At 38.8% G+C, this 27756-nt stretch overlaps 1 protein-coding gene across 3 annotated transcripts; it reads left to right on the top strand.

The window, feature by feature from the left end:
- The first annotated feature begins 23 nt into the window (after nucleotides 1–23).
- On the top strand, nucleotides 24–26274 carry LOC115756693 (solanesyl diphosphate synthase 3, chloroplastic/mitochondrial). 3 transcript variants are annotated; one of them, XM_030696551.2, is made up of 12 exons: nucleotides 24–391; nucleotides 12311–12397; nucleotides 14207–14287; nucleotides 14397–14468; nucleotides 16197–16328; nucleotides 17092–17178; nucleotides 17543–17614; nucleotides 18440–18525; nucleotides 23395–23527; nucleotides 24157–24246; nucleotides 24969–25067; nucleotides 25834–26274. In XM_030696551.2, the coding sequence occupies exons 3-12, from the start codon at nucleotides 14273–14275 to the stop codon at nucleotides 26011–26013; spliced, it is 966 nt and encodes a 321-aa protein (XP_030552411.1). In that variant the 5' UTR covers nucleotides 24–391; nucleotides 12311–12397; nucleotides 14207–14272; the 3' UTR covers nucleotides 26014–26274. The 3 variants fall into 3 exon arrangements, with proteins under 3 accessions (XP_030552411.1, XP_030552410.1, XP_048131819.1); XM_030696550.2 differs by lacking the exon at nucleotides 24–391 and adding an exon at nucleotides 11352–11635; XM_048275862.1 differs by lacking the exon at nucleotides 24–391 and adding an exon at nucleotides 11685–11834.
- Nucleotides 26275–27756: the final 1482 nt, after the last annotated feature.

Below are 27756 nucleotides of genomic sequence, written 5' to 3'. Positions count from 1 at the left end.
TATCTCCCAAGGATTTTGGAATTTGGTTACATTTTTCCCTTCGATAGTAATAATGCGATTGACGTCCTCCATCACGTCGCTTGCAACTTTAATATAATCTGTGCTTATGGATGGCTGGGCTTCGGCCGTCGTGTCGTCACCACCGCGAACGAGAACAAGTAGTCGGTTAGCCGCTTTGACCCTCCTCCTCCTCCTCTCTCTCTCTCTCTCTCTGCTGTTCTTCCTCTGCTCTCATCGCGAAGCCTAGCGTGGAGCGATGTCATTCCCTCGGGGGCTGTGCACGGTTTCGAGGTTCGCGAGACGAGGCGTCCATGGGTAGCGTCGGCTTCGTTCTTCGGATCATCGGCTCCCTACCCTGATTCAGACCCACTTCGCCGGCTCTCCTAAGACGGTGCGTTCTCGTTAGCGGGTCGTTTCTTTTCTTTCCGATTGGTCGTATTTGTGCGAGCATTCGGGATTGAAGGTGCTGAGCTTTACTGATTCTTTTCGGCGAGTGGGGAGAACTGGGATAAAACGGTGGTTTGAGTATACGCGCTTTCTGTTCGACATATTGTCTGAGAGGTTGGGGGTTGGTACTCGATCTCGGCCAAGGTCAGTACGAGAACGACTTGTTGGGTTAAGCTTTTCTCAAAGATTGTTCAGCTCATTTGGGAGTGTAAGGCAGCTGCCGGTGTTTCGTGACTCAACAGTCTTGTTTCGTTTGTTGTGAGGCAAAGTACAGTCGCAAGCATCAGTTAGTGTTTGCTGGGATTGCTGAATGATTGGTTCTGGATTCTGGATTATCATTAGCTTGTGGAGGGTGGGTGAATCAGGAATGAATGCGGGGTTGGGTTGCTGCAGAGCAGCACAGGGTCTCCGGATATCGATTCTTGATCACTGGAGTCATTATTGAGACCTAAGCAATTTGTTCTCTATCATGATCACGAGGCATTGAAGTATATAAGTGGACAACACAAATTGAATTTGAGACATGCCAAATGGGTAGAGTTCCTTCAATCCTTTTCCTTTGTCTCGAAGTATAAACATGGCAAAAAAATGTTGTGGCTGATGCTTTATCGAGAAGATGCACGATGCTTGCTGTTTTGGATTCCAGAATTCTTGGTTTCCATTTAATGAAAAAACTCTATGTTGATGATCTTGATTTCTCGCCCATCATCGATAACTGTAAACATGAACTTCAAGGCACTTATTCTATCCAAGATGGTTTCCTCTTTAAAGGAAATCAATTGAGTATGCCCAAGAGTTCCTTCAGAGAGCTGCTGATTTGAGAAGCACATGGCGAAGGAATAGCAGGCCATTTCGGAATTAACAAAACTTTTGAAGTCCTTCAAGAGCATTTTATTGGCCAAAGATGTATGGAGATGTTCATTCTCTCATTTCCAGATGTGCGACGTGTCAAATGGCAAAGAATCATTTCCATGAAGGGCTCTATACTCCTTTACCAGTACCGGTACAACCTTGGGAGGTCGTTAGCATGGACTTTATTGTGGCACTTCCTATAATTCTAAGAGGCAAAGATGCAATCATGGTGATTGTTCATCTATTCTCGAATATGGCACATTTCATTCCCTATCACAATACGGACGATGCTTCTCATGTTGCTCGCTAATATTTTAAGGAAGTTATTCGTATACATGGGCTTCCCAAAGCCATTGTATCTGACCACAATTCCAAGTTTCTGAGTTACTTTTGGGGAACCCTATGGGGGAAGCTTGGCACCAAACTTTTATTTAGCACAATTTGTCATCTACAAATTGATGATCAAAATGAGGTAACTAATGGCACCATCACTACTCTTCTTCGAAGTATGGTGAGTAAAACTTTGAAGAATTGGGATTTAAAGCTTACGCATGTTGAGTTTACCTATAATCGATCACCAAGTTACATTACTGTCGATCACCTTTTGAAGTTGTGTATAGAATCAATCCTGTTACACCTATCGATATGATTCTAATTCCATCCAACTCTCAAGTCAACTATGATGCTGAAGAAAGAGCCAATGTCATTAAAAAACTTCATGAGCATGCTTGAACCAAGATCGAGAATGCGAATGAGTCTTACAAACATAAAGCAAACAAGCATCGGAAGAAGACTCAATTTCAACCCGGTGATCCAGTGTGACTACACTTGTGAAAAGAGAGATTTCACGCTTGTCGATGCCTAGAGCCGATGGTCCGTTTAAAGTTCTCGAGAGAGTCAATGACGATGTATACAAGGTGGACCTCCCTAGAGATTATGGTGTCTTAGCAACTTTCAACGTGGGAGACCTTTCTCCATATATTGAAGATGGTGAACTACCAGATTTGAGGGAAAATCTCAAATAACCTGGGGAGCTTGATGCAATAGCATCCAGTTTGAAAGATCGATCCTCAAGCTCAACTCACATATCGCCGACCCAATCGCTGTTCATACAAGTCAGAACTAATTCCGTTTGCAATATGATCATGTGGGATCGGGAATAACAACTATCCATTATGCGATATAGTATCAATTACAAGACTTATCGCCGATTTCAAGGGTCTTATTAACCAATTTGTTGACATCTAAATTTTGATTTTCAGTAAATTATTCATTTAAGCACAAAATGATGATTAGTCATACTTCTCGAAAAGATTAATTCCCCATGTATTGCATATTTTATTTACATCGGTCATGCATTATCGTTTGCATTTAGAACAGAGGCGAAGCAATTGAGTTTAATTCGATAAGCGACTAGACCGGATTTAGTTGGAAATTTTCCACCATGCACAAGGGAGAATGCCTAATTTTATATGGGCCAAGTAAACCTATTTTCAAGCTCAATTAGTCCATTCAAACTTAATTTAATTGCTCGGACTTTCAAATAAATGTCCTTTATTTGAAAAAAAAAAAAAAACCTTAATTTAAGCCCGAGGATGTGAGACGAGCCCACAATATGATCACAAAAATTTGGTTAGAGCATGACATGGGTGTGTCGAATTCTATATATGGGTTTGTAACTAAATTCAAATTTAAATCAGCCCTTTTTGGTTATCTAATTAAGTCGGGTCTTTAGTTAATTACCCATTTGATTAATTAGAGCTCGGAATAGGCCCAAGATATTATCACAACCCCACAAGAGCCTCACAATTTTGGCCATGCTCACATTCACCCCGTCATTACCGAAAATTGTAGAGTCCTAGGAGAATTGGACTCTTCAAAGTTTCAAAATTAATCGAGAGTTTTGTTAGTTTGGGGTTCTTATCTTCATTATAGTTTTATTGGATTTGGAAACCTAAAATCTAACGGCTCATATTAATCTTGTCCTAGCTAGGATTCCTCATCTGACGGCTCGAAACCAATCCTACTTCTACTAGGACTTGGAGGACCAAGATCTATATAAGCATGGCATTGGCTCACACTGCTCTCATTCGGCACTTAGAGAAATTACGGCACTTTAAGAGAGCATAATATTGAGAGTGCACTCGAGGAAGCTTAAGGAGTTTGATTGTCTCTCTAACCGGTCGAGACAATCCTCCTCAATCCTACGTACATCCACCGTTCGCCTCTTTTCTGCGGTCCCAACGCACCTCCACTATCCGGATTTAGCTCAGCTCGACTCCAAGCAGCTCCGAGGCCCCCCAACGACCTTGCTTGGCCACGGTCGGACCAACACCACCGCTGTCCAGCTCGTGCCCGCTTGGGACCTTGTACGGATCATCCGCCAAGTTTCACCGCCCCTAACCAGCCATAATCTGCCTCTATTCAGCAACAAATCAAGGTCGATCAGCCCACGTTTTGGCATTATTTGAAGCTCTAATCCTTCTATTACTTGTGCTAGATCTTTTGGAGAGTTTCGGCGATGAATCGATTCGGAAAGAGTTTTAGTTTTGGGTGAAAATCCCAGGCTGTGAGTGCTGAACTTTTCGCTTGAAAGAGGTAATATTTTTTAGCCTTTGATTGTTAATCTATGCTTGTTTGCTTGATAACTTCCATTGTTGTTCCTAGGCTCCCTTGAACACACATGATTTTGCAATTAAAGCTAAGAAAACTCAAGCTTTTTCCATCAATTCTAGCATGACCCGAAAATTGAGTAGTATGGTATATAAATTCTGACCTTTTCGTGATAGGTTTGATCATAAAGTTGTTCAAATAATCCTTGGGAATCAATGTAATTATTTGACACTTTTATGATTTAAGTCGAATTCTAAAAGGTTGAATTTTTATGGATTAAATCTGGATATTTTGGCACTATATAGCTCATTTGACCGAACTTGATAGACCTTACTTTGAGTTTTTATCTTTGGTTGGTTGAGTTACCTTATCTTTGATTATCCGATAATAATCATGTATTATGGATAAGCATCGTGTTTAACTGGATAATGTCTGGTTGTTATGGATGAACTTTGCTTTGAAATTATTATCTCATGATTATTGAATTGGTTGGATGGTTTATCTAGTTGTTGTCTTATTTTATCTCTTATGAATTTTTCGGAATTTATTTGACTAGAGACAAGTTTTGAATTCAACTGGATGTTTATCTAATTTTTGAGAATTATTTGGAATTAAATTTTCAAAATCTCAAAGATAATTTTCTCAAAATTAAATCAAGCTTTGGATGAGGAAAGGTGGGCCCCATCTAAACAATTTCGACCACCCCTCTTTAATTTTTTCGAAAATTTAAATTGATCGGTTTATCCCTTGCTTTTACACAGTCTTGCTTGTTTATTTTATCCCTTGCTTTTACACAGTCTTGCTTGTTTATTATACACACACACACACATTTTTAAACAAACATGCCCATAATATATGCTCTCTTATGCCTAGACCCTTTAGAAAATAAATTATAATCTTTAGCCATGATCTTATGGAATAGGATTATAAATTAGTATAGAATTTCGTAATTTATCCTTTGTATTACCAAATAAAAGAAGGTTGAAGTACAAATCCCGCGCATTAAATGATTACTTACTTGAACTAGCACTTGATGCTATTCACTCGGCAGACGATCGGGCTAGATGCTAATTGGATAAGGACCGACCATCTTCTCTCTTTCATGACTTTCTTGTTGCTTGAGACCCTCTCCCGATTGTTGATCGAGGAATAAAGTAAGAAAAATTTCCCTAGCAATTATTTTTCACAGTTGCGAAATTTCTGTCGCAACCCTCTCTTCCTTTCGTCGTCGATGTGGCGATCGGAGATCGAGGTTAATGAGCCGCACTTCCGACTCGGTTGGCGGTGGATCTTGGCGCGCGGGTCCCTCCCAAGACCCATTACTCGAATCGCGATGTAAAGAAGATTTTCGGATATCGAGATTGACCTTGGTCGGGTGACATGTGCATAGTGTACTTGCATATGGAGTCGCCATCGATCAATTTTTTCGGAGAGTATGATCGGGAACCCTATCGAGCGGTCGGGAGAAACCGTTCGATTCTACGAGAACCAAAGAAGTGGGTCCGGGGACTTGGTTAAGCCGAGATTTACATCGACGCCCTTTCGGTTACCGAAGTTGAGTTATTTTCTAACCTATGAATTTATACAGATGAAATTTAGGATGAGGTAGGCTCTAACGATCTATGGTATCATGCATACGGGGATTTGTTAACCTATCACTCACAATCAAAAAGTTAAATACGCAATCATGGATAATCACAATCAAATCATACAACCAAATGAGCATGATATGTCTAGTATGGCCCTATCGGCCTAGAGAAAGATCTATTCAAGTTCCGGGATGGTTCGGAAAATTTTCGGGGCGAAATGCCCGGAAGGGTAAAATGGTCATTTCGAAGGTTTGGGACCCAAAAATCACAAAATAGGGTTGGGCCAGTTGCATGTGACCATTTCCCACTTTTTGTAATTTTTCAGAATTTTTTGGAATTTTTCTAATTTTTTTGGATTTTTTTATTTATTTTTCGAAAATCAATAATTTTTCGGATCGATATGAATCGACCCTCGGAACTTCAAAACTTTTTGATTCAGACTCTAAGAGTCCTGAATCGACCTAAACATTTTTTAGAAATTTTTTGGGAAATTTTGGGAATTTTTATGAATTTTATTGATTTTTTTTATTTTAGTAATTTTTTATGAATTTTTTATTAATTTTTTTATTAATTTTTTGGACCGGGTCAACCTGGTCAACACCCAGTCAACCCGACTCTGACCCGGCTCGGACTCGCTCGACACTAAAATGACACCGTTTCCTATTTACCTAATATTTTTTGATTTTCTAAAACTATTTCCTAATATCCGAAAATACAAAAATAAAACGGACAACCAGGATTAAACCTTGCATTGATCTCGACCGTCGGCTCACCCTAGACCAAAACGACGACCATCTGGTCTCTGCTTTAAACGACGCCGAATCACGACTAAAAAGGACGGCCACGATTTAAAACCTAGATATAATTTGAACCGTTCATCCCTACTAAAGCCTAAACGACGACGTATTTGCTCTTACTCCGAACGATGCCGCTTGATCACTAACCTAAACGACACTGTTTTGATTTTTTTTTTATTTTCTATCTAATAACCGAAAATTAGAAAATATAATCCGACGATCTACAATCAAACTAGCCTATTTATCTTGACCGTCGGATCAAATCCAACTCGGCTCACTCGCGCCAACGGCCGAGCCGACCGGGCAACACCCCGGACCACTCATAGCTCGCCACCTAGGACTTTGACTCGTTGATTGGGCCACGTCGGCTTCGTTTTCAGCCTTTCGCCGGCGACGCAACGAACGGCCGAGACTTCCCAACGAGATCCGACGGTGAAATCTCGACCAATCGACCTCAAACCGGAACCAATCGACTCGCCTAAACCTCTAGATCAACATATCGAAGAATCAAGCTATTTCATCCGCTAGATCGCGAGTATTAAGCTTTGCACGTAACGACATTGAAGAACTCAATCGAGCAATATAAAGCGCAATAGGCTAATTCCTTCATAAAATCACACGAGATAGGAGTTCCGAAACTTACCTCGAGCTCAAATTGAGCTCACGTGGCCTAGAATTGCCTAGGCGGGCTTCAACAGCTCAAACTATGGCGACAGAGCTCGGGAGACTCGATTATGCGGTTTCATACAAAATCGATGCAAAACGAAGGTGGGGATGTGGTCAGCAATGTTCAAGGATCAAAACGCACACAATAATTGCAACAATCGTGCCCGTAATAGTGTGATGCCATGAACATGCAGAGTTGAGTTCGAGAGGTCGACTCACCGATTTTGGAGATTGCGGGCCGATTGAGTTGGTGCGATCGCTTCCCGGAGCTTGTACGAAGCTTCCGGACTTGATTAGGAGCCTCAATTTGGTCCGGATCGGGCGGACAAACTTCTCATAGTTCGAACTCAAGTTCTCGACCAAACGGGCGGGAGAATGAGCTCTCTCTCACTTTCTCTCTCTCTCTCCCTAGCTCTCTGAGTTTGTTGCGAGCAAAATGAGCCTCTCCCTTTGATTCGAGAAGCTTCATGGCCTTTTATACCTATTTCAAATTTTGGCGTGTCGGGAGGAGCTTCGCCGGCCTTCCTTCGCATGTGCCTAAGCGTGCGAAGACGTGCAAACGGCGACGGCGACGGTGGAGAATTCCATCCAACTCATCCCGCGTTCTGACGTGTACGAATTAAACGTCATTTGATCAATTCTGTGGAAATGTTGACTTTCCGTGCTGCCGGGACTTTGATCGCTTCGCCGGTGCTCCTCCGGCGACCATTGACCTCGAGGTTGGGCTCAATCGGCGCGTATCAACTTGAGGAACAAAACGCCCACGTTAATTGATTCAATTATCAATGATTAGCTTGTCAATTTGGTCGTCAAAATTAGTCCAAGTACTATTCACTTGCGCGGGAGTTTTGAGGAAGAAGATGACACTGTTCGGGACCGGTTCGATCGGCGGTCAGACCGGTCTAAACATGTTCAGACTTACAATTTTCAAAATTAATCAAAATCCGTGGGGAATTTTTACAATTAAACCTCAAAATTGAACTAAGGGGCCTAAATACTGTCTAGAAATGTGATTTTTCCCGAAAGTTACTATCAATTTCTATGAAAACCCCAAATTTTTCTAAAATTGCAAATTGGGGAAAAGTTCAATTAAGTGCTCAAATGACCAAATTGGATCATATCACCACCGCCAATCGATTCAGAACATATGAAAACCTTAGGGGGTAATCCAATTTTGCCATGAAAGTCCCTGGATTAAAAATAATTTCAGAAATTGGAAATTCCAGGCACTAACTTGTAAAGATTTTGGGGATTTTTGCCTAATTCGTGCAATTCGTGCAATTGGGGACGAAATTGATTAAATTGGAGTTGCAGAGGACTGAAATTGAATGTGTTGACTCAAGATATGCAAAAGTTGCAAATAAAAAGATCCAAATTGTATTTTTTTGGGCAAATTCAACCCTTGATGTTGTGAAGAAACACCTAAAATTGAATTCAATTTTTAATTTTTCTTGAGGTTAGTATGAAAAGGGAATTAAAATAAAAATGTGGAACATTTTTATATATTTTTGTGACCTCGGGAAGTATTTTTCGTGAATTTTCTTGTATTTTCCTATTTTCCGAAAATATTAAAAAAATGCGAAAAATATGAAAAATTATTTTTTGTTCAAAAATGGTTCCTTATGCTTGGCCAAGTCTACCAAACTTGATTTTTCAATTTTTTGATTTTTTATGAATTTACTGTGAATTGTTTATAAAATTTGATCGAAAATTCAGGTGTCAACAATTTCTTACGTAACAAAGAAGCGGACTCTTAGCTATAATAGCTGCCCTGGCGCTTGCTCCCTAGGTAGCGAAGTTTCAGGTCTGCTTGGCTCGATAAGCTTTTGTGCTCTACAAAAACAAAAAACAGAAAAGAGTTTTCTACTAGTATATATTGAGAAGCCATGGCCCACTTCTAAGAAAATGAAAAGCAACGAGCTCCGATTATAGAGACTATACTTACAAAACCTATGGCCATGAGAAAACCAATAGAAAGATTCGATTTTGACTTCGTAGAGCCGGTGCTTCTGTTGCCTACGTGTAGGGCCATCCCGCACCGATCGAATAGATGACTAAGGCTTAGAAATATTCTATTCTGATATTACGAGAAATCCCTCTACCCTATTGTCCACGAGGAAGAGTTTGACGAGCCCGAATCCCCCGCGTTATTGTCACAATGAAGAGGCCTTCCAGCGAGGTGGCCGCCCATTCGTCAAGGCCCAGGAATCTACTAGACATCTCGGCGGCATGAAGATGGCATCAAACGGATCTAGGACTTGAGGAATAGAAAAGGGGGATTTCACTCATTGCCTGCCCCCAAGAGACCTAAGACGAACGGAGCAACCAAAATAGGAGACCTCCAAGAGATAGCTACTGCATCGCTAAAAGCCGGAGCGAGATGATGTTGAAAAGCGAAGTCAAAGCTATTGTCGACCGGTATTTGTATTAAGGGATGATGTTATTCTGTACTTTTATTCGCATATTGGCTCGAATATACAAGGATGTAACGGATAAATTCTGCTCTAGCTATAATCTTTGGGAATGAGTGAATTAATTGGAAAATTCGGAATTAAAGATATATTATGGGCATTTTTGTTTATTTTTGTTCATATTTTTCTTTTATTTTAATTCATGTAAATAAAGTCTCTTTTTCTATGATCAAACATGTCATAACATCATTTTTATGTCATAAATAACATCTAATATAAGTTAAGACTTTGAGAAATCATTTTCTTAAGTTAAATTGGATGTTATCACACTTTAAGGCATGTTTTCATAATGGTTGTCATTTAATCCGAAAATTAAAAAAAATTACGTTTTCGAGTATCACATGGTCTATTCCATTTTCTAAATCATTCATGTCACATTTTCCAAAGCCAATTTTATTCGATTCATATCAATCAATCAAAAAGGATTTTTCATGAAATTTGGTACCGAAAGGGTATTAATTTTTCAAATAGTTTTCTCGCTATTTTATTTAGGTATCTAATCAACCTACCATAAATAATTAGTGACGGTTCTAAATTAATAAATTTTGCATGTAATTGAACCTAAGTCGCGATTCGGCAGGACTTGGGAGAGTCCGAATTAGGTTAACTAATCTAATTAACCTAATAATCTGTTTAACCTGAAATTTCCTAATTTTAGGTCACGACACAACCGAAGATTAGGGGATATTTTGGTCAATTTCTACTATTGCTTGATGACCTTTTATGGTGTCTTTTGGATTGCCCAAGTTGATGCACTAACTTGGAGTCTTTGTCAAGTTTCAATGCATTTAGTTACTATGTCTTTCAATTCAGGACATTTTATGAGTCTTCATTGTCGTGATATTTTTAAGAGTCATAATTAGGTTAATTCCCCAAGAGTCTGTTCAATTTCGGGAATTGTATGAGTTTTGTGTTTCTGCTTAGTTTTATCTCTTTAAAAAGACATGCAATCTCCATTGCAAGGCATAAGATTTTGACGAATGAGAATATTAGAGATTTGTCACTGTTTTTTTCGCATATCTTGGAGAGTGTATAACTCTTATTTCGGTTTCTTTATCCCGAGAGATTGGATTATTCCTTTCCGGTGAGCCAGGAAGGCCTTGATCCTTGTTGGTGGTTCGTCCATTGTGCCTTGATGGTGAGCAGATCTTAGATTCTTTTATCCTTGGCTGGTGGCTCGTCCTTCATGCCCCGGTGAAGAGCTTCGTTGATCCCGATTTTGATCTTTGGTTGGTGTTGCATCCTTTAGGCCTTGATCAGATCGTTTTCTATCATGCATTTAGCATCCATCCATCCATAACCATCCCTACACACTCTGACCTATCGACACTTCCTATTGATAATCACTCAAAACACACTTGCCCACCCTTGGAATCGCAACATCATATACTTGCGACAGTCATAATAATATTGTCGATACTTGCTTGAACATGGATAACCTCCCTTTGACATCCTACTCGTACTCTTACGTGAACCGCCGCCAACATTCTTACGTAAATCACTTCTCTCATAACCAGTAATTCCAAATATATGCCAACCATTGATTTTTCCAATTTATTTGGCTCTCACGAACAATTACCGATGTAAAGTTATAGTTACGGCACTCATTAATGGGACAAACACATAAATTTACCAATAATTTGGAAGAAGCACTATCTCCAAAATCAAAAGTGCACCGCTCATGATGGACTTGGTGCAAAACGTAAATTGGAAATCTTCACAGTGATTTTTTGATTTTTAGGTAATTTTTTTTTTTAAAAATAATCACCCATATTTCCTCCCTCCCCGGGTCCAACATTGAGAGTCAACCGCAAATCTCTTTCGTATTCCCTTTATTTTCTGTCCTAAGGATTTTGGTAATAATGCGATTCACCTCTCCATCACGTGGCCTGCAAATTTAATATAAGCTGTGCTTATGGATGGCTGGGCTTCGGCCGTCGTGTCGTTACCACCGCGAACGAGAACAAGTAGTCGGTTAGCCGCTTTGACCCTCCTCCTCTCTCTCTCTCTCTCTCTCTCTCTGCTGTTCTTCCTCTGCTCTTATCGCGAAGCCTGGCGTCGAGCGATGTCATTCCCTCGGGGGCTGTGCGCGGTTTCGAGGTTCGCGAGACGAGGCGTCCATGGGTACGGTCGGCTTCGTTCTTCGGATCATCGGCTCCCTACCCTGATTCAGACCCACTTCGCCGGCTCTCCTAAGACGGTGCGTTCTCGTTCGCCGGTCGTTTCTTTTCTTTCCGATTGGTCGTATTTGTGCGAGCATTTGGGAGTGAAGGTGCAGGGCTTTACTGATTCTTTTCGGCGATTGGGGAGAACTGGGATAAACGGTGATTTGAGTATACGCGCTTTCTGTTCGACGTATTGTCTGAGAGGTTGGGTGCTGGTACTCGATCTCGGCGGACGTCAGTACGAGAATGACTTGTTGGGTTAAGCTTTTCTCAAAGATTGTTCAGCTCATTTTGGAGTGTAAGGCAGCTGCCGGTGTTTCGTGAGTCAACAGTCTTGTTTCGTTTGTTGTGAGGCAAAGTAACGTGGCAAGCATCAGTTAATGTTTGCTGGGATTGCTGAATGATTGGTTTTGCATTCTGGATTATCATTAGCTTGTGGAGGGTTTGGGTGAATCAGGAATGAATGCGGGGGGTGGGGGTTGGGTTGTTGCAGAGCAGCACAGGGTCTCCAGAACGAGTGTTTTAGGCGATGGTGCTTTGGCAAAATGAAGCACAATATTTTTTTTTTTTCCTTTTTTCCGGGGTTAGTTTCTCCATTTGCTTAAGGAGGACATTTAACAAACCATTAAACTGTTTAACTCAAACTTCGATTTTTAATCTTGTTTCTGTTGGATCTATGTTTCTGAGTCATATCTTCTCTGTGACAATAGGTGTTGGGCTGCAAAGACATCTACTCGTGTTGTTTGCCTTCTTCATTTAGTATCAGACATCAGATTCATCATCAAACAGTGGTTGAGGTAGTCATGCCATCTTCTCTTATTTATTTTTCTGCATATTTTGGCCCGAGGTCTCTTTCAGTATTGTTTGATTAAATGTACATTCTTGATTGAAATAGTGCTGAAGGGAGTATGTGTGTTTTCATTTTTTATTTTTTTCCAGTTGTTTATTTGCTTTAGTTTCTGTTTGTGGCATTGCTATGAGTAGGAAATTCTTCTAGTCAAATGAGTAATTATTAATCTTACTGGGGAAGATCAGTTTTATGGGGTTCTCAGGCTTGATTTATTATTGTCCTTTTTTGTCCTTTAATGAAAGCTTTCTTTGTTTTGCTTATAGGTTCCTCTTTCATTTGAATTTTATAGAGCTTTAGACTTTTATTATTGGGTTTCACATGTAAATTTTCCTCCCCGGCTTTTCAAACAAGTGAATATTCATCTGTGCATGATTGTCCAATTTATTCTGTCCATGATCAGTTGTTCTAAGTGTACACCTTTTGTCTTGTGATCATTACTGTGGAAGCTCGTTTTCAGTTATTGTGTTTTGAGGTGGCATGGGATATTGTGCTTAAACTTATTTTTTGTTATTAAAGTTTTTCTCTTATCCATGGCTTGGTAATGAGTCTCGAACTTTGTGATACTCATGCCTATAGCTGTAACTATACTCAAAGAGCTTTCCAATAATTTCAGTTTCTCTTATTGTGGATTTTATTGCTTTCTTTTACTTCATTGCATACATTGTCGTTCCTTGATTGTAATTTCAAATCAACTTTCTTGTATGAGACAACATTTCACAAGATACAATGATCTACTTGATGGGCTCTTTTTTCGGTTTCTTTAAGTTGATTATGTTGTGGATTGACTGAGAAAACAATATCTTAATTGGGTATTTCCCTTCACTTTCTCTTTTCCTTTTTCCCAAATGTAAGAGACGGCTGGTCAATGTACTGCTGTATCCAGCTTCTCATATGTGTGGAACTTCTTTTTTGGACTTAGTGGCACAGATACACGATGGCTTACTAGACTAAACCGTATGGCCGCATTTTACAAGAAAAGCTGATGAGTCTGCAACACTTAAGGGATTATGCTGCAAACACACGCAAATGTACACGTGTGTGATATCTATCTGGATCTCTTTATAGGGACACGTAGAGCTTTATTAGTATCAATATAGCATGCTTAATCCACTGTTTAAGTTTGTTAATGGCAATTTTTGGTTTGACACATAAGAATGGGTATTAGATGATGAAGCTTCAACGTGTGGGATTTAAGCCTTGCCATTTACTTTCACTAAGGAGACACAACAAAATCATGGTTACTTCCCAGGTTGTAGTCTGACCATTCACAATAATTTCAATGTACATGTTGAAAATGATTACTCTTGTCTCCCCAAATAAATAAAGCTTCAAGCATTTCTTTATCCAAATACTAAGAGTTCTTGACAGTGAAGTACTCATCTGGGTAAGCTTTTCGTCAATCAGCTTGAGAAATCTTCTATACAAACCAAAAATTGAAAATTAGTTGATACTTTGGCATCCATCATAATACTTCCTTATTCTGCCATATGTCTGGTGTGGCATGGCTTATTCTTCCTGTTTTCCTCTAGCTGGTGCTGTTGTGGGGAATAACGTCCTTTTGTGACAAGGTCTTTTTGTCTATCCATTCTGATGTTTGTTAATGTTCTATTTACTATTCACTTATTCAATAAATCTCACAATGATATTCTCCCATTCCCTTACTCTTGGTAATTTTTATACAATTAACATCATTTCTTCTTTTCATGTGTGGTATGCTTTGAATTTTGTATTCTTACATGCTCTGCGCTTCTTTCAGGAACAACTTGACCCATTCTCACTTGTTGCAGATGAGCTATCACTACTTGCTAACAGATTGCGAGCAATGGTTATTGCTGAGGTATCAATATTTGCTTTCTTCTCTTTTGTTTCATTCTGTTTTTAAGAAGTAGGAATGCTTTGGGTGCTTTCTCCTTACTAATCTAACAGTGGGAGAACCGATTCTTCAGGTCCCAAAACTTGCCTCGGCTGCCGAATATTTTTTTAGAATGGGTGTGGAAGGGAAAAGGTTTCGCCCCACAGTACGTCCTATACCTTTTACATTTTAATATCGTACTTCTAGTTTAAGGGAAATATTAGAATGAATTTTTATGCGAGGCTTCCCTTCTTATGCCATTTCATATAGGGGTGGTGCCCGCTAACTCCTTGGTACCTTCTTAACAGAAGGTTTTGCATCATGAGAAAAAAGACCTTGTTTATACTTCTTTGGAATATCAGAAGTTTGGGTTTGCCTATTGCTTTTTTGTATTGTGATTGTATAATTCATGATGTTTTGCCTATGCTGAATGTTCATGCTTTTGCAAGGTTACTTTGCAGACCTTTAACTGATAAGTGTGTTCCTAAGCTGTGATGTGACCACTATTTCTGTTCTGCTTATCCACACCATTAAGTTCACAGTATGGGAATGTTTGAGTTATGATGTTGAGTTGGGAGAAAATGTCTCGAGGATAACCTAGATTTGCTTGCCTGAGAACTGTGATATTAAGAGATCTTAATAGATCATTGTCATCTGGCTTATTTGCTTTAAGAGGCTTTAAGGGGGAGAGGGAATTATAGCGGAAGTCCTAAATGTTTTGTACAGAATACATTCAATTAATAAATTGAAAATTCATGCAATTAAGACCTCTTCACTGGTGTATCTAATTGCTGGAGATTCAACCTGTCATCAAAATCAAGATGGTTCCGATTATACCGTTGTGAAAAAGCATATTGATATTGTTGAATTTTGATGTATGGCCTGGTTATGAGATCAATTAAAAGACAGACCTCAAGTCTTATGTGGAATTGAGGAAAATTGACTTTTATGAAAAACCTGAAGGTGGTCTCAAATATGATCACCAAAATTGAACGAAATTCTTATTGATCAGTCATTGGTTCTTAAACCCATACATAAATTGCTCATGAGTATTCAATTTAGTTATTCATTAAGTCTATGCATTAAATAAATGAGAATTTGATTTTCAGTCGCTAGGGTTTAGCTAACCTGAATCTATTTCTTCAATTCTTTTGGTTTCTTATTATTTTATTGAAATTAGACTCGTGTCTTATTACTTCAATGATTTTCCTTATTCACAGATGATTAATTGAACAATTTGATTATCCTTTTGTGGTTTGATTTGAAATGGGGGGCTAGTTTTTGGGTTCATGTAAAAAGGACTTCTTCTTGACTTCGCATAGATTGATTTTTGTTTGCAATGGTTGCTGATAATCATTTTAATACCTGATTATGGTTAAATCAGCCTTTATTTTGTGAAAGTGAATATTGTCCTAAATTCTGGTGTCTAAATACCACTGGTGGCCAGTTTAGGACTTGGTGCACGTTAAAAGGATTGGAATTTGATTCGAGATGTTTATGACTTGATTACACTCTGTATGAAACTTTTAGTGCTTTTGGTGTAATTTAGCTCGAAGGATATAGACACCTTTTAAGCTAAATGATAATTTGTTGACCATCAAGACAAATTAATACTAGCATATAGCCCATGAGCTTTTGTGGACATTGTGGAACTAACAGCTTTTAGAAGATGCTTCGAGGCATATTGAAACTCAACTTCCCCCTTTCTAATGTTTAGATCTTTGGTTTTAATTGGTTATTGTGCAAGTGAATTTCAATTTCTTTATCATTTTCCATGAGTTGATTTCTTTTTCCCTACTTTCAGCTTCAGATTAATTTTGTGGAGAGAAAATTGATGTACTTCTTATCTTTTGGATTCCACCTGCTTTTAAGTTTTATCTTTTATCTGGCACAGGTTTTACTTTTAATGGCTAGTGCTTTGCATTTGCCTCTGCCGGTACCAACTGATGGTAGTTTAGGAGATGCAGTGTCTTCGGAACTACGTACAAGACAGCAGTGCATAGCTGAGATCACAGAGATGATTCATGTAAGTTAGTTTCTCATCTTACTGTTATATGTGCCTTTTCTGTGTCTATGGAATCAAAGGAGTAGGAAATAACAGGCTGTTGCTGCGTCTGCATATGGATTAATTTAATTATTCTCTTATATCCTTTCGTTTGTTCTTTTAACATTTGAGCATCTAACTTGCTGGTCCTGTGAACTTTGGAGATATGTTATACTGTAGATGGTGGAGAAAATTTTTCTTTGAGTGATCTACAATGGCTCTTTACCAGATGAAGTTGTTCTTTAAATGATGTCTGTGATGCTACTTCCTAATTTCCCTACATGCCTTTTGTTTAGACACTAGATTAATATATCTGAGCTCCCTCCCAAGCTCACCACCGCCATAACCTACCCACCAACCAAGAAAGAAAGTCTGTTGTTGGCAAATAGAAGTAAATAAAACAAGTGAGACTTGATAATTGTAGTGAAGCGAGTATATTAAATGAGAGATGATTCTGTGTAAGTAGGCAAGTTCAATTTCATACTTCAATATTCTGAAGCGGGTTTTTATTGGGGTAGTTCCTCCTTCGTACCTTCTGAGGGAGTTGTGTCAACCTATAGAAAGAAAGGAAAGGAACAGACCCTGCACATATATAGCGTGTTTGTTAGTACTGGTAATGCAGAATAAGGATTACATTTCTTTTGCTGGACAATGTCATAGACTCAAATACTGTTTCTTTTAAGTTCACCCTATTAAACAACCTTTTAATTTCTGGATTAATGCACATATTATTTGTTTCCCTTAGGTTGCAAGCCTTCTTCATGATGATGTGTTGGATGATGCCGACACAAGACGTGGTATTCCTTCATTAAATGATATCATGGGAAACAAGGTGCTCATACATCTCCACCATCTTCAGAAATATTGCTGGTTCTTACATTTGTTATATGTCTAGATTTCATTCATGCATGCATGCATGCCGCCAAACACGGTGTTAAACAGTAACGGATGGAGAAATCTTTCCTCTTTTACATAGACACAATGCCTGCACCTTTCCACGATTACAGATGTGTTAGTTTTTTGACAAGTTCGTGCCTTGATTTTCTTTTATAAAGGAAAAGAAGTTTTAGTCTTACCATACTGGTCTCGCTTTATGAAGAAGATGCATTGTGAAGATTTGTGACTTCATCGTGGTCCATGCAGATGATAGTACATTCAAAAATATAGATGTCAACAAACTTTTGTTTGCTATGCAGTTGGCAGTTTTAGCTGGGGATTTTCTCCTTTCTCGAGCTTGTGTGGCGCTTGCATCCTTGAAAAACACGGAGGTATGTCTGGATTTCAGTATGATTTGACATGATTCTTTATTCATATTTAATGATAATCTTTGTGTCAGTAATGCGCACCACGTGAAAGGGCTTATTTTGTCTAGCCCATAAAAAAAGACATGCTTTGGGTACTGAATACTAGGCTCTTCTTTTGTCATTTAGCTGTAAATCTGTGGATGCAACATTCTTGAAATCTAGGTAAATATTTCCTATCTAGAGTCTGTCGAGTTCTTTTTTTCCCCTTACCCAAGATCACAGTTCCCTAATTTTGTGTGGACATTCAAGCTTAGGATTGGGCATGAGTGTTACACATCAGGTCCTGTTGCTTGTAGAGTGATAGATGCAATTTCTTACGATGGCTCAGGATATTCCAATGAGTCTCACAAATGCTTGTTCTGTTATTTGTGCGAACTGCATTTGTTTAGGATTGACAAGGAGATCCACCATCCTCCTTTCTTTTCCTCTTTTGCACTGAAATTTCGTCTACTATTTCCTTTCCATTTGACAAAAATAGTAGAATTCAAATTCCGAGCAGAGAGAGCTTTTCTGACACAGCTCCAGTTGGCATTTTTCTCTTCTTTGTATCATTCTACTTAATTAAGAAGGACCAGATGAGTTCTGGAGGATAATCCCCTAAATGTCTTCTCTGTTCATCTAGTTTATGACTCCTAAATAAATCTTGCTTCATTTTCCTTCCACTTTTCTTTTCCTTCAAGAGTTCAGTGATTTAGAGGTGTAGTTTATGTGGTATGACTGGGATTGCAATGCCATACCTTGAGTAGCATGAACAAACGTCTTTTTCTCATTATATTGCCATATTTGTAGGTTGTATCGTTGTTAGCAACAGTGGTAGAGCATCTTGTTACTGGTGAAACTATGCAAATGACCACGTCGTCTGATCAGCGGTGTAGGTATGCTTCTGTTTGATCTTTGTCGCACTTATAATTTTCTTTCCTTGGATAAGCTGTGCCTTGTGCAGATTGGTGCCTAGGCGATATTTATTTATCGTTGTGCTCCCTAGATGTGAGAATGGACGCATTTATATCTCAAATATCTATATGTTATATGGACGTTTTACTCTGTATGTCATGGCTGCATCCTTTTTTGTTGTTCTATTGCTTCCTGAATCAATTGTTTGTTCTGGTTCTCTGCGGTGCTGTACATCATACATTATAAAGAATCAGTTTATTTTATTCCTTTCATCAATAGCTTAGCATGTGTTTAGCAAAGAATATGCCTGTTCTCTTGAAACTAGTTTTTGAGCTTGTGCTACCATGGCTGACTTCTTATAGATGTTTAGAAAATTAATAAGACAAAGGACATAAGACTAACATATTCTATCCAAAAACGCAATGTGTCTGTCCAATATTCAAGTAAATGCTTCATTGCACTAAGTTGTACTGTAGTATACAACAACACATTGATTAATACATACACTTTATTCTAAAACAAATCTGGGATCATTTTATGTTTGCGTTTCATTTGACCTTACGTTTAGCATATTTAGGTTTTATCTGGTATTATAAACTGTTTGTACTATGAAACATAGAAATCCCAGTACTTAAATTGATCTTTAAGTAGCTTCTACAAGTTAAATTCCACATATATGTTCAACATATGAGATGGAACATTGAGATCCCAAGTTTCCAACCACTCCTATTGCCATGCTCCCATAATGAAATATTGCTTTCTCATCCAAAAGTGGGACTTCGCTTTCATGATACTAAATTGTTAACCCAAAGTGAGATTCACAAAATAGTTAAAATACTCATCTATTTAATTAGATACATGAGTTATGGAAGCTCTAGATTTGTAAGTTCACACTCGACTTGATTTGACACTTAAGCTATTCAAGATCGACTTAAACCTAAAGTCATCAAGTCTTGTTCAAGTAATTTATGAGTAGGTGGACTCATTTATACATCTAATGATCATGCTCATGATCAGGATTTAAGATAATGTCAACTTCTTGAAGATATAACTCATATCAGGATAATTTTAAAATTGGCACCTTTAAGATCTGCAGTTTGTCTTTGTATTTATTGACGAACATATATGATTTACTTGGATATTCTAAAAAGTAAGTCACTTATCATGAAATCCATATCTAATTAAGAAATACATGAACTTATCAGGATTAATTAAATAGCCACTAAAAGAAAAGGTTGTGACCTGAGTCTTCTTAATAAAGATCCAAATTTAGGTGGTGGGGCTCCCAATTAAGTTATGGCAGAAACTTGTCTTGTACAAGAGATTCACCAAAATGCCCTTCTTTCTGCTTTAATGACAAAAATATCTAACAGCGTAGACTTTTATAGGTTGTACAGAATGAAAGAGAGTATTTTGAAGACCTTGAAAATATTTAAAGTGGAGAAGAACAGTGTAGAACAATCACCTGGTTTACCTACGTGCTCAGGCGAGGTAGGGCAATGGCACTTCTCTTCTAGGAAGTCTGGCAGGGTGTGTTTTGCCAAGCATATGCCTTTTACCACATTTTGAGCTTTCTTCATCAGACACAAGCTTAACTTGTCACCTGATGAAGAAAAATGGATTTCAGTCAAGTCAATTGGCTTTTCCTGCGAAAGTATATTTGATCCTTTTATTTACAGTGGGGTTGAAAGTCTACTTTCTTCAAAACTAGAAGTACTTTTCAGACTCTCAGAGCAGAGGAACACCTGCACATTTGTCATCATTGTCAGTGTTAGCTACACATAGGCCAGTGTTTATCGAAGGAACTAGACCAGTACCAGCTCTGTGTATGCGCACGCGTGCCTTTGAAAGCACATATACGAGATTGAGCCCTATATTTTCTCAATTCTAATTTCTGTCTTTGAATTCATATTTTCTTATCTGTCTCTGAATCATCTAGAGTGCATGCTCTTCTTGATCAATATTTTTTAAATATTCTTTGTAGTTTGAACCCTGTGCTCTCTATTTTTGTCGAATATAATGCTACTTCCCAATTTTGAGTTTTTGCGCCCTACTTTGCTGGGGGGGCGTGCACTTTTTTCACACCTTTTGCCTTAGGCATTATTGAGTGCTAGCTCAAGTGCGCTTTTTGCCTTTGCCTGCACTGGATAAGATCTCCAGGATCCCCACATACAGAACCACTCTTTAGAGAAGAAAAAAAAGTGTACTCATGGCGATTTGAAGTTTGTTTCATTATCTTGCCATCTACTTTCTTGTCAAGAGATACTTCTCTTCACAAAACTTCCAAAGAGTCCACTGATAAGGTTCCAATATGTAAATGATTGTACATGAAGCTGCAAAGTGGCCTTTGATTAATGGTGGAAACTAGATTATGCTGTTATAATGTTGCATAGTTTCCCAGATTTTTCCAGTTTATGCAAAGAAATTTCTTTACCTGACTATTGATACTTAAGTTGTTTGGAGAGGTTGTTGTTTCTTTTTTAATTAAAGTAGTTTTCTGGGGGACTCTTGCTCTGTATGCACTTCCAGGTCAAGAACATGGTCTCACTATCCTCAGTTTCAAAGAAAGATTCAACTTCCAAAATGTCTTCCTGGGGATGACTAAAATTACCCACCTTGTGAAGTGGAATTTAATAAGGTAAAATTGGAACTAAGTTAATCTGATTACCCAGACTTGTGAAACTGTCACGAAATCAAGACCAGCAGGAAAAATTCATATAAAGAGATGGGACAGCTTGAGGGAAGTGCGTCACTTGGAAATTGTACACCAGCTTTAATACTAATAAAAGCAGCAAAATGATGTTGGAAGTTAGTAATTGTTCTCCAATTCCATGCTATGATGGTGCCTCAAGTATCTCATCACCAAGAGGATACAACAGCAGAATTAACCTGCACCCTCTAGCTCTGATTTCCCTTAACCCTCCTCTTAAGTTATATATTGTGGATTGTATTATCTGTCCCTCTCCTTTGACTTCTATTAGCTTTCTCCTTGAGGATTTGGCATTACTTTTCATGCTGCTATAGTAGGCCTCCATAGAACCATTCCTTGTTTGTATTGAGCCACTTTGAAGGTCAAAATTTTATTCTGTGACCATGCTTTTACTGTTAATGTATGGTTAATTTTTCCTGTGTTAGGAAGGTTTTGATCCATGAGACATTCATGAGCATCATACATGATATAATGATCTCATGCAAAGTATTATTTAGGGGGAAGTCCACTTCTGGTCCTATGGCTTAGGTGGATTGTGGAATCCAAGTCCTGTAACTCTTAATTGGTAAATCAAGGTCCCGGATCTTCAGTCCATTGTTGAATGCAGTCCTCTGATGACCGGAGATCAGAAACTCCGATCAAATCAATGACATAGGTATATAAAACAAATGACGTGGAATTTGTGGGATCCATGCAGACTAACAACACTCATTGGACTATCTTCTTGAGAGAGGGTGATGCATCATAAAAGTCCACAAAGTAAAAACCCATAAAAAAATAAAAAAGCACGGAAATTTGCTTGAAAATAGAGAAAACTCTGGGGTTTAGTTTGAGAAGATGAAGCTTGAAATCACCTTCAATCGGTGAAGGTAATCACATCGAGCTTGAAGTAACCCAAGATTTTAGGAAGGATCAAAGTAGAAAAGATCATTTGTCATTTTTTGCATAAATGAACTTCTAGCTATAACACTCTGCATCATGAACTTCTAGCAATAATTTTACACTCAAGGACAGAGGAAAACACACAAACTACGATGAGCACCTTGGATCACGACCAGTCAATTAAGTTAGAACAATAGCTACAATCTTTACGGGCAAAAACAGAGAAAAGCAAGAAGAGGAAAAATGAAAATAATGAGAAAGAGGAAAAGCATTGTCGTCACTTCCTCACAATGGAGTTGATAACAGAGACTCCCAAAACTCGGCGAACACCTACAACAGGAACAGTGATGGTGGCATGAGTTCAGCAACAATAAGCACTCGAGAAGCTTCTGCAGCTCCTCCATGTCAAACGTCTCCTCCTCCACTATCATCCCAACCAATGATTGGCTGAAATCCCAGAGCAGGTCACTTGACTGCAGCACTGCGAAGCTGTCTCAGTGTTCCTATTGTCGCTGCCACTCAGGGGCAACACCCTTGACTTCGGCTGCACTGCTCCTCATCTAACAACTCCTAGTAGAGGGAGCAGGAGGATGACAGGCCTGCATGGCTCTCGTTGCTGCTCCTAAACCAGTCCTCTGGGGACGTGGTCGGCGAGTTGGATGGACTTGTCTTTCTGCTCCATCAACATTGCCTTCTTCATCTTCTTGGTAGCTTTGACTCGTGTTTTGAGGTCAATTTCTATGAGCTAATGCAACAATGGCAGATCGACGTTTTCTACATCACCCAAGGGAGCCTCGGTGTGATTTTAGGCTCAATCTTCACTGATTGAAGTCGATTTCAAGCTTCATATTCCCCAATTAAATCTACGCTGGTTGCTTTGTTCTCAAGCACGTTTCGGAGCTTTTTAGTTTTTTTGGGTTTTACTGTGTGGACTTCGTGATAAATCACCCAAAGAATACACATCCAGTGATGTTTGTCCACATGGATTTGCACTCGCCATGTCATTTTCTGGATAAAGATAGAAGTCCATGTCCTCAATTTGATTGGATTTTGTGATTTCCTGTCACAAGAGGACTATATTGAACGATTGACTAAAATCACAGGACTTGATTGCACAATCCACCTAAGTTATAGGACGAAAAAATGGAATTATACTATAATTTAATTGCACAGTGATCATTCTACTGTTCGTGTGTCGTTTTGGAGTCCACCGTGCCTCTTTGTAGTTGATGTAAGTTAAATTGTTCATTGTGTGCAGCATGGAACATTATATGCAGAAGACATATTACAAGACAGCATCATTGATTTCAAACAGCTGCAAGGCTATTGCTATTCTTGCTGGACAAACAACAGAAGTCGCCGTGCTGGCTTACGAGTATGGCAGAAACCTGGTTCGTCCTCTACTATAAGCTTAATATGAAGACTTCTAAATTTTATGGATGTCGTATTGGTAACAACCGCAGTTGATTACTTTATAGGCTACACTCGCCCTTACTCATAACTGGGAAATGCAAAAACAGCATCATCTTATAATATTGGTTTGAAGCACTTGATGAAATGTCTTCATTGGTTGATGTCATGCGTGAGGCAGTAAAATATCTCTACAAAATCGTACATGTATGGTGCTTGACTAAAGCAATACCCTACGTGAGTGATAGCATGCCTATTAATAAGGAAAATTTAAGCTCCTATCACAGGTGGAGTAGTTCTTTGCTTATTATCTTGGGATGGTAATTAAGTAGGACAACAAATGGCTCCTTCTGATGAGTTTACATAATTTTTCAGCAGTTGCCCAACTGGCTTGTTTTGTTGGTTTAAGTATCAAGTCCTAAATCTGCTTGTAAATCCTTTGTCTTTGATTCACATTGCAAATACTTTACGTTCAATTAATAAGTATTTCTAGAGCATGCTTCTACAACAACTGACATGCATGTTGACTTACCTTATAAATAGGAAATAGGCACATAATTGTTTAGTTTCCTCGGTATTCCAATTTCTTATTTGTCTTTTCTGTTCCCAGGGTTTGGCATTTCAATTGATAGATGATGTTCTTGATTTCACTGGGACATCAGCGTCCTTGGGGAAGGGTTCTTTATCTGACATTCGCCATGTAAGCTGTACTCGTTGTGAAGCTTCATGGTTCTAGGATTGAACTTGATGGAGCGGTCACTTTCTGTGCTATTATACTTATTGGAGAAATTGCTTTGTTATCCCAGTAAATCTGATACTAGTTGAGCAGATGATAATTTCCTCTGCTGGTAAATCTTATTCTTGAATTTATGAAGTAATTGTTTCATGCATCCATCCATAGTCTTTCTGTTCTGGTGAAAATATTAGGAGGAAACAATTTCGCATAAATGGTAATTTTTTCTTAATGTCATCTAAACTAATTGAGAAGCAGTTTTGGAATATCTTATTGGTATCATTTGCAGATTCTTTTGGTAAGAAACAAAGATGGCTCTGGAATATTTTCCAGGATAGTATGTTGTTGTCGTGTGATTGCATTTGACTAAATGGGGTGGTGATTCCCGTGCATATTGCTGGGTACTTGAAGAGCTCTAGAGCTATATTTGCCATCTTTGTAGTTGTTTGGTTGAGTCTTTCGCCTGATCTTAGCTTGATGTTCCTATTTAACTGAGTTTTTTTGTTCTTGTGATTCTTACAATGTAGTAAGTGCTACAAGATTTATTGTGGAAGTATTCCTCTTGGTGCATTCAAGTGCCTGCTTGCCAATTGTCCGAACCAAACATAAAATGCCTTGCTCTTTTTCCGAATTTGTGCACAATTGGATAAGAATATCTGTGACAACTGAAATTTCTATCATTTGCGCAGGGAATCGTAACAGCTCCAATCTTGTTTGCCATGGAGGAGTTTCCCCAGTTACGCACGGTTGTTGACAGGGGCTTTGATGACCCGGCAAATGTTGATCTTGTAAGTGACGCTTATTTTCCATCAACTAGCTAATTGAGCAGTCTCGGATCTAGAGTGGATGCATTTTCCTATTTCTTGCGACTGCTACAACATTATCAGCCTTTTGAGCTGGCTGGGTTAGTGATGGTAGCTTTTTTAGCTGCTAAACTATGACAAGCATAATTAGGAGGGGGAAAAAGAGAGCACTTAGATGGGCTGTTATTTCAAGTAAGATAGGGTTGAATCGTTTGTCGGAGTACAGGTTATTCCTAGTTTAGTGGTGAATTATTTTGTGTTCTATTTTAAATTGTATTTTAGTTGTCCTTACGGCTTTGAGATTGTCTATCCAAGTGCTGTTTATCCTCTCTCTTTTTTTTTTGGGGGGGGTTCTTAAGTTCTAATCTGTGGCATGAGCAAGGTTTGACTGAGAAGCAAATTAAAAAGCACTTCCCACTTGCATGAATGACCTAATGGGGAAATTTCTGTCCTCATTTGTCATTGCAATGAAAACACCTGTTAAACTCGGGATTCTGTTGGTGCTGCTTCCCCCTCAATCAAGCTCTCTTTGCCTATCTTGGTCAACTAACTATTCTTCTTTACCAACTACATGGTATCGCATTCAATGAAAAGTACTGAGCATTTTGAGGGTGCCTTGGAATGTTTGAAACCTAGCGATATTTTGTTTCCCTCCCATCTGCAGAATATGTTCTGATCGGTGGATTTTGTGTGAGATGATTTGAAAAACAAGTGTAGTTAACCTTTTTTTTTTCCCTTTCTGAAATTGCAGGCTCTTGAGTATCTTGGAAGGAGTCGTGGAATACAAAGGGCAAGGGAACTAGCCAAAAAGCATGCAGCTCTTGCCGCTACAGCAATTGATTCTCTTCCCGAGAGCGACGATGAGGATGTCCGGAAATCAAGGCGAGCACTCATAGACCTCACACATATAGTCATTACAAGAAACAAATGATGCAGGGGGGCTCATTCTTCCTTCAATAATGAACACGTCATAGAGGAGGTTTTGATCTTTTTGTATTAATTCCTTGAAAGGTGAGGGGTAATTTTGCCCTCCTTGTTCATCAACATTCTTTTAATTTATCCAATGTGTTCTAATAATCATTTCAATAGAAAATTGTTCATTGTATGATAGACCCCAATTAGAGAGTAGGATTTGAACTAATGTTCTATCGTATATCATAAGCTCCCTTAATCAATTGCTGTTATACTCTGCTATTTTACCCACATGTGCATGGGTCACTTCAGTCTCTAAGCCATCATAAAAAAAAAAGTTAACTCCGTTAATAAGTGGCTGAGTAGTGAATTTTCGAAATTTGCCTACTACATATTGGGTGTTCTTTCGTGGCGTTTTGTCTCGACAGTCGGCAAGTGCAGCTTCAATTTGGTTTCACGATTTAGATCAACTGAAAGGAAAGAATGCCGTGCATCCTCATCTGGCCCTTTTAACTGTAAGTTAGTATTGTATCTCCAGACTTACTTTTGCCTAATCGTTGTCTCATATCTGGAGTGCCCCACCAGCTTTTGCCTAATCGTTAGCTAATCATAAATGCAATAGTCAGCATGCTTGTGACCCACTAGCATATTGGGGAAACGGATTCTGCTGTCTCTGCAAGTGCAAACGGTAGAACTTGGGGTTGTCTTGCAGGATTGAGAGAGTCAAAAGAGCGAAAAGCCAGCTTTTTTTTTTTTAGTAAGATAGGAAAAGGCCGCTAATCTCCTATAACAGCAATTCCCCTATCCTTTAAAGCTTCCTTGGAATAAGGAACTTCTTCCTGATCTGCCGCTTTAGAATTTGTTTTTTCGTCCAAAATTTTCCCTCGTTTTGAACAGTGCTTAGCTTAGGTCGACTTCCATTGAGATAGCTTTCTCAAGGATTGGCTGTCCTACTTACCATCCTTTTCATGCCATGTGCTTCCTCCAATATAATATTGGAACTAGGGTTGCCCTATATTATATAGTCAAACCCCTTTCCTCAACAAGCTAATTAAGGGTAGTAGAGGCAGCCTTTGTCAGTTAAGAATTCGACATCTCGGGTCGAGGAAGTAGCAAGCCACGTTGAGACAAGGGATGAGAGTCATGGGTCCACTGCCATGGCTGGCGAGGGTCGTAAGCCTTTGCTGCCTTGAGTGGCGAGGGTTGCCACCCTCATTGCTCTCAATGGCAAGGGTCGATGATACCACCTGCCCTCGCCTAGCCTTCTCTCTTGTTTATTCGAACTTTGCTTTTTTGCAATTTCGGCTATCATATCTTCCCATTCTGTAGTTGGTTTTCTTCTAGTTTAGGATGTGAGACGTTATGGCAATCTACTTTTTACAGGTAGAAGGATACCTCACTCAAGTGACAATATTTGTATATGGCGCTCATTTTAGTGTTGATAGTTTTTTTTTTTTTATCACTTAAGTTTCAATTTTTTTGAAAAATGGTTATTTGAGTGTCAATTCCGCTGAGCCATGTAAGCTCGCTGGAGTTCTCAGTCAACAATAAAAAAATCTAAAATTTAATATAAAAAATTTCATGTAATATTAAAAGTAAAAATAAGCTAAAAAAATACGTTAAAAACTGGAAAAAAAAAAAAAGAATAGAAGTCGCAGGGGCAAGGGCTTGCTGAATCTCGATGTGCTCATTCTCCCTCCTCTACACCTTCAGATCTTCCTCAAGCCAAAGACTTGATCACAATACCGCCGCCCGCCGCCGC

The sequence above is a fragment of the Rhodamnia argentea genome, chromosome 3, assembly GCF_020921035.1.
Source record: "Rhodamnia argentea isolate NSW1041297 chromosome 3, ASM2092103v1, whole genome shotgun sequence".
NCBI lineage: Eukaryota > Viridiplantae > Streptophyta > Magnoliopsida > Myrtales > Myrtaceae > Rhodamnia > Rhodamnia argentea.
The sequence above is the reverse complement of the archived record's forward strand: the minus strand, read 5'-3'. Positions and strand labels throughout refer to the sequence as shown.

What these genes read in the sequence shown, in the direction of transcription:
- LOC115756693 (XM_030696550.2), top strand. Translation starts at nt 11,501, where the DNA reads ATGTCATTCCCTCGGGGGCTGTGCGCGGTTTCGAGGTTCGCGAGACGA. An exon ending in TCGCCGGCTCTCCTAAGACG is followed by an intron (nt 11,636 to 12,310) that starts GTGCGTTCTCGT and finishes CTGTGACAATAG; the next exon opens with GTGTTGGGCTGCAAAGACAT. An exon ending in GGAAAAGGTTTCGCCCCACA is followed by an intron (nt 14,469 to 16,196) that starts GTACGTCCTATA and finishes TATCTGGCACAG; the next exon opens with GTTTTACTTTTAATGGCTAG.